The 13,776-nt window shown below is 35.9% G+C and overlaps 1 protein-coding gene across 4 annotated transcripts in view; it reads left to right on the forward strand.

Moving 5' to 3' along the window:
* Positions 1–13,776, forward strand: part of TMEM135 (transmembrane protein 135) — a 236,672-nt gene that overhangs the window by 149,754 nt on the left and 73,142 nt on the right. For all 4 annotated transcript variants that reach the window (XM_087433562.1, XM_087433560.1, XM_004434089.3 and 1 more), the window contains one exon: positions 8,787–8,833. In XM_087433562.1, coding sequence (XP_087289688.1) covers positions 8,787–8,833 — 47 coding nt within the window. The remainder of the gene's footprint in view (positions 1–8,786; positions 8,834–13,776) is intronic.

Raw genomic sequence — 13,776 nt, forward strand, 5'->3', positions numbered from 1 at the left:
GAATTCAGTCATAGAAAATTCATTTTATTTGCTTAGTGTATGCATATATTCTGAGATTTGTCTCATTATATATATTAGTAACATTTGCTTTTAAACAATTTTGTTGTACACTGAAAATAATTGACTCATGGAATCATAGAATTTTGGTATTCTGAAGGATCCTAGAGATTAATCTAACGTCTTTTATAGTTGAAAAAGTTAAGGCCTAAAAAATGAAAGTGATTTTATCAAGTTTATAGTCTTAATCTGGAAATCCATGACTTGTTTCTTACTTCTACTCTGGCATTTGTGGCCCTAAGTTCCTGATAAGGTGTTTTATACTTCTCCTGTATTTGTTTTGTCAAGGAATGGAAATTAAAAAGAAAAAAGGAAATCAATAAGTAAAACTGCTAATCCCAAACAAAGGGACAGATTAAAAAGATGGACTGTATATTATGTGAGATTTGAATTATATAAGGATTTTTTAAAATTATAAAACAGTACCTAGTTATTTATCTTGAGAATAGCACTGCTTAAAATTATGCATTATGTAAAGCAAATCAGTTTTATGATAATATGTTGTGTGTTCCAATTCAAAATATATACATTGCAAATTGTGATAACACTTACTCATTCAATACGAGTGCTTTCCCCAAGAGGCCATGCAATGGTCTGTGTTTTCAGAAAAGTTGAAAATGCATAGTCGAGTCTCAAGTTCAGCCTTTTAAAAAGTGTATGAATGGAAGTACTATTTAGATTTTTTTTTTTTATTTGGTGAGGAAGATCAGCCCTGCACTAACATCTGCCAATCCTCCTCTTTTTTTGCTGAGGAAGACTGGCCCTGGGCTAACATCCGTGCCCATCTTCCTCCACTTTATATGGGACGCCGCCACAGCATGACTTGACAAGTGGTGTGTCGGTGCGCGCCCAGCATCTGAACCCAGGCCGCCAGCAGCGGAGCGTGTGCACTTAACCACTATGCCACCGGGCTGGCCCCCTCTATTTAGTTTTTTGAAAGATGGTCTCTATAAATAGAAACTAACATCGTTATCCAAAGCCTTATATAAGATATCAAGAATCTATCCATTTGTGCAGTTACGTGAAGTGAATACTGTTGTTTGGGGCTTTGTGTTCCAAGTAAATTCTGGGGGAGACTTAAAGGAAGTTATATAGACAACCAAAAAAAGCATTGCCCAAATATATTGAATAATTAATATAATGAAATGTTTTGGTGAGTACCTCTTGTGGGGTGAAGTATAAGTATTCTGTCCTAGCATGTTGTATTGGAATGATTTGTTAAGATGCCTGCATTTTCATTAGACTGACCTCATAAGGGCAACAGGAATCGAGTATTAAGTAGTTTTGTTTCCCTAGTTTGCTGGCAATATAGCCAGTACTAACTAAATATATTAATGAGGGTGAGAACTTGTGGTTCCTTGTCTATTCTGTTTCACTTGAAGATCATGCAGGCTCCTAATAGTCTGACGCTTAGCTCTGTATCTCGCTCCTTTTGACTTGCTGAGTTACAAAGTGTTAGAAACACATAGACAACACATCCATTTTTGTGAATGGGTAGGTGGATACAGGATAAAATATGAATGAAGTACTCATGGGGCAAGGGGAAATTTATTGCTTCTTTTCCAGAAAACAGAGATGAGATTTCAGTATTTATTTGAGTAATGGGGGAGTGGGGGGCTCAGTGAATGTGGGGGAAAATGGGCTTGATGAGTAATGAAGGCCAAGCAGCAAAGGGCATCGTTGTCTTTGGACACACTCAAAAAGGAGTGGTCAAAGGCACTATGATTAGGGACAAAGAAGATTTAATTGAGTATGTTAAAGAAAAGCAGAAGAGTTGTGTGGTAGGAAGTAGTTAAATGCACCATCTGTTTAGGTTTCTAGTAGACTTTAAAATGACTTCAGGATATGTGTTTTAACCATTTTGAGGCTTAAATGGTAAAAACAGCTTTCTTTACCAGGACATATTCACATTGGGCCATATTCACATTTTTTATATTTCTGGTTATTTTTAGGATTTAAAGTATTCATGTATTATGATATTGTTTCTTTGTTAGAGCCTTGAGAGGGATAGTTTTCGTATAATTCTACATGACATAGTGATGACAGCAATAGTATAGTTTTTTTCTGAAAGTTTTGTAAGCTCTGTAGCAGGAAGCCATGTATTGTAAATCTATCGCTTCCTGAAAAGTCATTCCAGAGAAAACAGTATTTTCCAGCTGAATGAACTTTACTTTCACATTATTTGTTATACTTTTTGTACACTCTTGGCTTAAAATGTTCTTTTCGCTTAGGACATTATGAGATTTCCTTTACGTGATTACTTTTATTTAACTACCCATATTGTTGGTGCAATAGATAATAATGAAATTAATTCTATGTTTTCCTGTAAATATTCAGTTTAAAAAAATGAAAATGGTTTCTAAAAGATCAACATCCAAAAATAGGCAAAGGATATGAAAAAGCAGTTAAACCAACTGACCAAAAAACAAACAAAACGGTTCACAAACCTGGGAGGCTCAGTTTCACTCATTAGAAGAATGCAGCTATAATATGAAATATCATTTATTTCACCTATCAGGTTGGCAAGGATAAAACAGTTTGATAAAACAACAGTTTTTGTGAGTAAAGGAAAATAGTGTAAGGAAAGTGTAAAGAAATAGCTACTTTCATATACTGTTGACGGGAGTGCATCAAAATTAAAAAGGTACTTATTCCTTGATGCAATAAATCCATTTCTAAGAATTTCCCTTTAGAGATATAAGTGCATATGTTTATAAAGTATTCTTTGGTATTCAATATTTATTGTATCCACTCTAAATATCTTTTCATAAGCTGTTTAAATAAACTTCAGCATTTCCATATGTGGGTTTGTGTGTGTGTGTGTATGTAAAGTTAAACAGAAAAGTATAAAACAATGTCTTTATTAGGGATGTATCGATATACAAATGTATACATACACACACAGAATTCTATACAGGATACGAGAGATCTGGAATAGAAGGGAACTTTCTTTTCATTGTATTTTTGTTATTCAGTTTGAATTTTTCTTTTTGTCGTATACCTGCATTACTTTGTAAAAAAATCAGTTTTAATAGTGTTTTTGAGATGTGATTTACGTAATACAAATTTACCAAAGTGTCACTTGCACTTTACAGTATATTTACAGAGATGTGCACCTATCCATACAATCTAATTTTAGAAGCTTTACATTACCCCAGAAGAAACCTTGCACCATTAGCAAACACCCCTTATTACCCCTCACTCCCCTAGCTCTAGACATCCATTATTCTGCTTTCTGTAAATATTTTGGAATTTCATATAAATGGTATCATACAACATGTGATCTTTTGTAATGGGCTAATTTCACTTAAATCATGTTTTTGAGGTTCATCCATGTTGTAGCATGCCCTACATTACTCTTTGAAGTTAAAAAAATGTTAAAAAAATTAAAGTGATAATAGCAATTTCAGAATTATCCTGTTTAAGTATATTGTGCAATGTTTGTGAAATGGAAGGGAATTACAGAGAAATTGTTTCTTGTTAATAGTTACCATTTATTAAACATCTATGATGTACAAGTCACTCTGTTAGACTTAGTTATCTCATTTAAGAGAAGAAAAAATAGTTGATGTAATAATGGTTGAAAAATTTTCAAATTTGAAAACTGTAAACCCATAGATCTAAGAAACTTAATGAAATTCTAGTACAAGAAACATGAAGACTACTCCAAGGCACACCATGTAAGAAGATATTGGAGTGACATTCATTGAGCCAACTACTGAAATAAAATGGTCCATCAGCCTAGAAATCTATACCCACAAAAAATATCTTTCAAAACAAAGCTGAAATTTTTTTAGTCATACATTTTTAAGGAAAATGATTAAAATATAGTGGTCTTATAAGTAAAAGTACCAATGGATGACAACAATAACACAAAGGTCAGGAGGGGAGAAATGGAAGTATACTATTCTAAGGTTCTATATTATATGTTAAGTGGTATAATAATACTTGAATGGAGACTATATCAATTTAAAGATGCATACCATAAACCCTAAACAAACACTAAAATAAGCCAACAAAGGAGAGAAAATGGAATCATAAAAAATATTCAGATATTCCAAAAAAGGCAGAAAGGAGGAAAAAGGAAACAAGAGAATAGAAAAATAAATAGCAAGATGATAGATTTAATTCTGAACTTACCAACAATCATATTAAATGTAAACAATCTAAGTATGCCAATGAAGAGAGAGGGAGATTTTTGGATAGGATAAAGAAGCAAGAAGCAACAATACGATGCCTACAGGCAATGGACTTCAAATATAAATACTGAATCAGTTAAAAGAATTGAAAACTAACAATAATCAAAAGAAAGCTGAAGTTACTATCAGGTAAAATAGATTTCAGAACAAAGAATATCAGAGATAAAAAGGGCAATTTCATCATGGTCAAGTGGACATAATGCTAAATGTTTACGTCCCTAATAGCAGAGCTTCAAAATATACCAAGGAAGAACTGATAGAACTGCAAGGAGAGATTGTGGAGACAACTCTACAATTACAGCAGCATATTTTGATACCTTCTCTTAATAATTGATTGAACAAATAGAAAAAAAATCAGTAAGGATATAGAAGATTTGAACAACACCGTCGACCAACTTGACCTAGTTGACATTTATAGCTCCCTCTGCCCAGCAACAGTAGAATGCATCTTCTTTTAAAATTCACATGGGATATTTACCAAACATATGAAACATATTCTGGGACATAAAATAAGTTTTGATAAATTGAGAAATAACCAAGTCATGTAAACTGTTGGCTGACCATAATCAAATAAGATGTCAGTAACAACAGGAAGATTGCTGAGAATCCCCAAATATTTGGAAACTAGTTAACATGCTTCTAACTAAGTCATGGATCACAGAAGTAAGTAAAAGCAAAATTAGAAAGTATTGTGAATGGAACAAAAATGAATAGCCGACTTATCAAAATTAGTAAGATACACGTACAGCAGGTCTTAGGGGGAAATTTATAGCCTTATACACCTATACTAAAAAAAGAAAAAAATCTTAAATCTGTGGCCTAAATTTCTACCTGTAAGAAGCTAGGAAAACAAAAGCAAATTAAATCCAAACAGAAAAAAGGAATTAATAAAGGTCAAATTGAAGTCAATGGTGTAGAAAACAGAAAAACAATAGAGAAAGTCAATTAAACCAAAAGCTCATTCTTTGATAAAATCAATACAGTTAATATATTAAGAAAATAAGATACAAACTACCAATATTAGGAATGAGAGATGTGACATCACTACAGATTCTTCAGCTATTACAATGATAATAAAGGAATGCTATTAAGAACTTTTTGAGTCTGATGGCTATATTCATTATCTTGATTATGATTATTTTACAGGTATATACCTACGTCACTTACAAAATTGTACACTTTAAATATGTCAGTTATACCTCAATAAAGCTATTAAACATTTTAAGTAGCCACATGTGAACAGTAGCTATAGAATTGGACTGTGGAGCAGTATGCTGTAAGCTCCTTGAAGATCAGAATGTATTTAAATATCGTCTGTATAGAGCAGATGCAGAGTAACCATGTGTCCAATACTTAATGAAGAAAATGCAAGGTACAACTAGCAGAGTAAGCATGGGCATATCACTTACCTTATCAGGATCTAAGTTTCCTGATATGAAAAAATATACAGGTTTATCTGAAGTTCCTTTTAGCTCTAAAATTCTATAATTTGAAACACAGGGAAAATATTCTTCATTATTTAACTGGAAAGATTTACATTTATTTGGAAAAGCACTTTGTTGAAGTTACAATGTTTAATAAATTAACACAATTAATTTTAAAAACTTTGAAAACTTTACATCACTAAAAAATGAAATCCTTTCTTTAGCATTTTTAATATGATACTGAACGTCTTTCGTAATAAAATTCAGTCTTTCCAGTGGTTCTGTTGATATGGTCCCCTGGCTTATCCCTCATCTCCTCAGGGTCTCTACTAACAAGTCTCTGCTTCCTTGACCACTGTGTATGAGACAACAACCCCTACTGTCATGCATTTTATTTCCTTATCCTGCTTTGTTTTCTCCAAAACGCCTATCACTGTCTGACGTACTATTTTCTTTTAATATCTTCTCTCACCTGACTACAAGATATGTTCCATGAGGGCAAGGACTTTGTCCATTTTGTGTATGTTGTAAGTTCTAGAGCAGGGCCTGGCACATAGTAGGTGTTCAGTAAATATTTCTTGAATGAATTGATCATTTGTGCTTTAATATCCCTTAGATTTTTCCCCTGCGTATACAGATTTTCATCTCTTGACTCTTTGCTCTATAAAAACGTGAGCTTCAAATGTTGGTGATTGGGAAGATTTCAAAAGGTTTGTCTGTTTAAAAACAATCTTCCAGACTTATGTCTCTGGATGAGGTTTTTATATCTAGATCACTTTGATGAATAACAAAACAAAATAAAAATAATCTGTTGAATGCCTGACACATTTGCAAGCGTCATCCCATTTAATCTTCCCAACAATTCAAAGTGAGAAGACATTCTTACTTTACCGTTAAGGAATTAAAGCTTAGAGAAATTATATAAAGAATCAAAAGTCACACAAAACTAGCTTGAAACCTAGATCTGCCTTACTCCAAAGCTTGAGTTCTTAAACATTGTGCTCCTTTCCAGTTTCAAATGTATTATTTGTTAAGATAATTGTTAGTTTTTTATGAGCACAGGTATGTTTAGCATATTAGGGTAGAGCTTAGCAACATTTTGAGAGAAAGAGACTTCGGAAATTTTCTTTAGAGAAAGTAGAGAGTGTGGGAAGGATTTCTAGGATACTCCTAGAGAGGTTTGCGAGTGAGGTCTACAAGGTGGGCAATGACTAGTGCAGGGAAAGAGTGCAACATGGAACATCTGGGAGGGATGGCATTGCCCAAAGAGAGTACAATGATAGGGAAATAAAAATTGAATTTTTTGATGTGAATCCTTGGCTGAAAAATTATAACCAGTAAACAAACTCACTTGGACTTCAATTTATAATTGATTAATCACTAACTGAAACTTATTCCATACACTTCAAGTTATGTTTTCAAAAACAGTGACATGAACCTTATGCATCATGAATAGGGTACCTTTTTTTGTGTGTGTGAGGAAGATAAGCCCTGAGCTAACATCCATGCCAATCCTCCTGTTTTTTTTTTGCTGAGGAACACCGGCCCTGAGCTAACATCTTTTGCCAATCCTCCTCTCCCCCCTGCCCCCTGCAAAGCCCCAGTAGATAGTTGTATGTCATAATTGCACATCCTTCTAGTTGCAGTACGTGGGACACCGCCACAGCATGGCCGGACAAGCGGTGCATTGGTGCGCGCCCGGGATCCGGACCCGGGCCGCCGGTAGCGGAGCGCACGCACTTAACCGCTAAGCCACGGGGCCGGCCCCTGAATAGGGTATTTTTAAAGGCAATGGAAAAAGAGAGAGGAGGGGAGAAGAATGTGTGTGTGTGTTTATTAGAAGAGAGATTTTTTATACTTTATAAAGAGATTTTATATATTTTATATGTATTATATATAATAAACTATCAAAATAATGTTTGTTTTGTAGTAATTGATAGCCATCCTCTTTTGGTTGGTAGGTTTCTGTAGTTCTAAGTCACTCAGGTTATACTTATAATTCTTATCTTAAGGCAAAGTGGCGAACCTGTCAGGTTTGATTTGTAATAGCAAAACTATTATACTTTCCTTAAGTTGACTAGAAATTATTTGGGTTGGAAATAGCAAAACACTATTTTGTACCATTTTCATTTTTGTTGTTCCTTGTGGTCACCCTTTTACAGTGAAAGATTGTTCATTTGTCATTTGTCTATGATGTGAGGCCACTGACAATCCTTATGTTTAATTTACATTGTGGTTCACATAGGAGCACATTTTACAACTTCTGTTTTAGTGATTTAAAACAACTTTCCGGAGATCCACTTTTTTGGCATAACTAAGCTTTTGGTCAGGATGTGGGTTCTGGATTCTTTCCGTATCCATCTTAGTATGTTGTGTTTAGTATCATGTGTTTGAGGGGAGCTTTAATCCAGATTTACTGCGTGTTCTGATGTCTGCTGTTAGAGGAATTTTTTTACTAGTCTGTATGCCACAAAGGATGATTATATTTTTAGGAGCTTTTCTTATTGATTGGAATTGGTTGACAACTAGACTGTATTTTACATGTAAAAAAAAAGTCTGGTCGTCTTGATATAATAGTGAGCTTTATGATTTATTTGCTGACTTCATTATATAAAAGCCATTGTCTTTGTTCTTAAATTACTTGTTCTTCAGGCAATCTTAAAGGTAATTAAAAAAATTGGCTGTTCTTTTTGAATCCTGTTACCCTTCTACCCAGTCTATATACATATTGTAATACACACACACACACACGTCATATAATGTATACAATGTATAATGTGTATAATAATTTTATTTATATTTATAAATAAATATTTATATATTATATACATTTATAAATATTTATATATTATATATATTTATATATATAAACAAAATGTGTCTATATATGTCTGTGTATATATATATACACACACACAGAGACTCATTACTGCCTTCATATGGTTTATTTGAAAGGTAGAGAATGTGATATGTGTATGACTAGTTTTGCACATCTTAAAATTGTTTCAGGCACAAGATTTAATAAGTAGATATTTTTCTTTTACAAGACACACAAATGATGATGTCAGTGTTCTTTTGCAAGTAATGTATTTTCTCCTTGTTATAGGTCCTTTTGTTCTGCATCACAGCTGCCATGTACATGTTCTTTTTCAGGTATGTTCTGTTATACCTATTTATTTTAATAGAAAAAATAGTGTTCTTTTGTAATTTTTATCAACCATGTAGCTAAAGTGTTCACCAAATAATTATCCCCTACAAGTGGTATGAATTTGTTTTTTTCCTAGAGTGGTCAGAGGTAAATCCTTAGTGAATAGAGAGACAAAGGGAAGGAAGATTTGTTTTTTTCACGTTCTATTATAGGTTCATCTTGGAAAGCTGAATATGTAAATTAATAGTCCTCAATTCCTAATATGTGAATTTTTGATTTTTGTGGACCTAATTTTAGATATTCTTTACCCTCCTTATGAAACAATCCACATTTTAAATTTAAATGAGAAAAATGTGATGGTAGGGCTTAATCTAAGTCTTCTGCAAAGATAACCTAGCATACTAATCATAGTCTGTAAAAATATTAAATTAGTCCTTAATATCAGAGTTGTGTTTTTCATTGACATTGAGACTCTGAGGAATGTGGGGGAGTGTTAGGATGGCTCAAGATTTCAATGTCAATAAAAAGGATGTTTGTCAGTGTCGTATAACCACAACAGAATGGGAATAGGATTTTTGATTAGGAAGAATCTGCTCCTTCATAATCTTCATTTTCTGTGATAACAGTGATTCCCATTTATTTCACTCTTATTACACTCATTTGAATAGACTCTTTCTTGATTTTTCTGTGTATAGGCAGAATTCAGTCACAGCAGGAAGGACCAGGCTTTTAAAATTAAAGTTTGTACTTGATTGATAAAGGAAATTGTGGATTTTAATAGGATATATTTGATAGATATCTTTATCTTTTTTTTAACCTAAATAAGACAATTCAACCGTATAGAATTTTTATTTATTTGTTTATTATTTTTTTGTTTATTGCGATAACATTGGTTTATAACATTGTATAAATTTCAGGTGTACATCATTATACTTCTATTTCTGCAGGGATTAAATCATGTTCTCATGTTCATCAGTCAAATAGTAATTACAGTCCATCACCACACACATGTGCCTAATTATCCCTTTCGCCCTCCTCCCTCCCCCCTTCCCCTCTGGTAACCACCAATCCAATCTCTGTCTCTATGTGTTTGTTTGTTGTTGTTATCATCTACTACTTATGAGTGAGATCATACGGTATTTGACTGTCTCCTTCTGACTTATTTCACTTTGCATAATACCCTCATTGTCCATCCATGTTGCCACAAATGGCAGGATTTCATCATTTCTTATGGCTGAGTAGTATTCCATTGTGTATATATACCACATCTTCTTTATCCATTCATCCCTTGATATGGGCACTTAGGTTGCTTCCAAGTGTTGGCTATTGTGAATAACGCTACAATGAACACAGGGGTACATGTATCCTTACGCATTGGTTTTTTCATGTTCTTTGGATAAATACCCAGCAGTGCGATAGCTGGATCATATGGTAGTTCTATCCTTAATTTTTTGAGGAATCTCCGTACTGTTTTCCATAGTGGCTGCACCAGTTTGCACTCCCACCAGCAGTATATGAGAGTTCCCTTTTCTCCACATCTTCTCCAACACTTGTTGTTTCCTGTCTTGTTAATTATAGCCATTCTGATGGGCGTGAGGTTGATATTTCATTGTAGTTTTGATTTGCATTTCCCTGATAGTTAATGTTGTTGAACATGTTTTCATGTGCCTGTTGGCCATCTGTATATCTTCTTTGGAGCAATGTCTCTTCAAGTCTTTGCCCATTTTTTAATTGGGTTGGTAGTTTTTCTGTTGTTGAGATGCACGAGTTCTTTATATATTTTGGAGATTAAGCCCTTATCAGATGTATGGTTTGCAAATATCTTCTCCCAATTGTTAGACTGTCTTTTCGTTTTGTTGATGGTTTCCTTGCTGTGCAGAAGCTTTTTAGTTTGATGTAGTCCCATTTGTTTACTTTTTCTATTGTTTCTCTTGCCCAGTCAGACATGGTGCTTGAAAATATGTTGCTAAGACCGATGTCAAAGAGGGTACTGCCTGTGTTTTCTTCTAAAAGTTTCATGGTTTCAGGTCTCACATTCAAGTCTTTAATCCATTTTGAGTTAATTTTTGTGTATGGTGTATGATAATGGTCTACTTTCATTTCTTTGCGTGTGGCTGTCCAGTTTTCCCAGCACCATTTGTTGAAGAGACTTTCCTTTCTCCATTGTATGTTCTTGGGTCCTTTGTCAAAGATTAGCTGTCCATAGATGTGTGGGTTTATTTCTGGGCTTTTGGTTCTATTCCATTGATTTGTATGGAATCCATCCAGCTCTCAGATCCGTTCTTCTAGTCTTTCGTCCAGCTTGCAGGTCTGTTCTTCTGTATCCTCTACTCTGCTTTTGAGTCCCTCTAGTGAATTTTTCATTTCCAGTATTGTATTCTTCATTTCTGATTGGTTCTTTTTTATATCATCCATTTCTTTGTTGACGTTCTCACTGAGTTCATCCATTCTTCTCCCAAGATCAGTGAGCATCCTTAACACTCTTAGTTTGAACTCTCTGTCGGGTAGGTTCCTCATTTCTGTTTCACTTAGTTCCTTTTCTGGGGTTTTGTCCTCTTCCCTTATTTGGAACGTATTCATTTGCCTCCTCATTTTGCCCCTTTCCCTGTGCTTGTGTCTGTGTATTAGGTAGGTCAGCTACGTCTTCTGCTCTTGGAGAGGTGACCTTATATAAGTGATGCCTTATGAGCCCCGGCAGCGTGCTTCCCTCAGTTCCCAATGTTCCAGGAGCGACCTCCATGTGGGCTACATGTGTCCTTCTGTTGTGGCCTGTTTGCTCTTCCTGTAGGTGCCCAGGGAGGCTTAGTTATGCTCCTGGCCAGCTGTTGTAATGCTCAGCTGCTTGTAGTTGTTGTGGGCCCTTCAGTCTCTTTATCGGGTGTGGGGAGTCCCAGCACAGTTGGCTGCAAGTTCTAATAGCACATTTGTGTTGTAGTATTTCTATTAAGTGAGTAGGCCCCCAATGTGGCAGGTTATTAGGCTCAGGGGCTTACAGTTGCTTAAGCCTCCAGCCTTTAGATCTCTTGTCAGCTCTCTGAGGATTGCAGCTGGGTGGGGCTGGCCTCAGGCACGGGAGCACCCAATTGTTTCAGGCTTTGGAAGGTGGGGCAAACCCCTATGTGGGTCTTTGAGAAGCACAAGTCTTCTGCAGTTGACAAGCCCCTCTGCCCACAGGTCCACACACACAGTCAACACAGTCCTGCCCCGTGTATGCACCCCGACCGCCTGAAGTGGACCCAGTCTCTCCAAGGCGAGAGCCCCACACACTCCACCACTGCCACACAGTCTCCACCCGCTCCTTGCGCACGCCCTGCCTCACAGAGGTGGACCCACTCGCCAGGCTGTGGAGAATCCAGGCAGCTCACTTAACAGGCCCACAAGTTGCCCGAGGGCTTGTTGTTGGATGGGGCCAGTCCCTAGGGTGGGCTGCCTGTCCTGGCTGAGCTGGATTAAATCGATGCTCTAGTGGGTGGGGCAGACCCTGGGCTAGCAGGCCCCAGGCAGAACTCCAATGGTGTCTGCCAGCATCTGTGTCAGCACGCCCACAGCAGGCCACAACAATGGCTGCCGCCAATGTCCCAGCCCCTGGAGAGGTCTCACCTCTCACCGCGAGATGCACTCAGGGCCTATCAGATGAGTCTGTTTTCACCACAGCGCTGTGCCCCTTTCTTCCTGGTGATTTTAAGTTGCTTTCTGAGACAGGTGAATTTGTGCATGGGCCCTTGAAGAGCTGGTTTTAATTTCTTTGTGAACCAGCTTTTCTGGGGGTACTCCCCAAGGTTTTAGTAGCAGGCAAAGTCAGATATTATGCCACTTGTCTTGATTGTGCTGGGTCCAAAAAATGCCTATAGCGTGTATGCTCCCCAGCTCAGGGCCCCCCTCCTCCAGGGAAGGCTGTGTACCTTTGGGCTGCTCCCGGGTGGCTGGGAAGCTGGCAGCTTGTGAAGGTGGTGTTTTTTTTCTCCACAACGGAATTTCTGCCTCTTCCACCTTAATTAGGATTGTCGTTTGTTGCAGGAGTTCTTCTTATCCAGTTTTCAGTTCTCTCTCAGAGGTAATTTTTCCACAGTAGTTGTACATTGGCTGTGTCCATGGGAGGAGTTGAGTTCAGAGTCTGCCTACACCATCTTGACTTCTCTTTCATCCATATAGAATTTTTAAACAACTAATTTCCTGCCAGAACATCCTAATAAATATTTGATAAGTACAATAATATAATTTTAACTTATTTTGACTTTATCAAAAATGTTATATGCAAATATAAAATGATGATGTTGCTGTTATTATTCTTGTAAAGAGACAGCCAGGCTGTTAGAAGGAAATAAAAATGGAGAAAGTTTCAAGACTGGAAAGACTTGATCTGCAAAGGATTGGTAATGGGGTGTGTAGTATCTTATGTCAGTTATTAGTGACTGAAAAAATCATTGTGGCAACCGGGAGTCTATGTGAAATTGTTTGACCTACCATTTTTAATATATCTTCCTATACATCATATGATTTCTGTGATCTCTTTCTTTTTTTAATAATTTAGGGGTGGGATAGGGGAGTTAAGAACAATGACTATTTCATTTCATCAGTTTCCAAAAACTTCATATTGTATTCAGACACATTATTAGGACAATATTGAAAAAAATTCACATGGCTTATGTTTATGTTCTGTCTAGTCTGAAAGTAAAGCATACCTAGTGGGGAAAATGTAAAAAAGATAAAAATGTAGAAACATATCTTTTGTTGACATGCACAGTACAATATCAAATAAATTTTTTTTCTGTCCTAACGGAACAGGTAGTTAAGTGAAGCAATCCTTCCCAATATGGCTCTTAAAGACAACATATTTGATCAACATTTAGCATTTCTTAGTCTTCAGAAGTTTTTGAGGTTTAAAAAACCAATCATGTGTTGAATATGGTGATAAAGCCCGATTTTTAGTCCTAGGAAATTGTACTTT

This window comes from Ceratotherium simum, chromosome 7, assembly GCF_057802395.1.
Source record: "Ceratotherium simum simum isolate JZ-2026a chromosome 7, ASM5780239v1, whole genome shotgun sequence".
Lineage (NCBI taxonomy): Eukaryota > Metazoa > Chordata > Mammalia > Perissodactyla > Rhinocerotidae > Ceratotherium > Ceratotherium simum.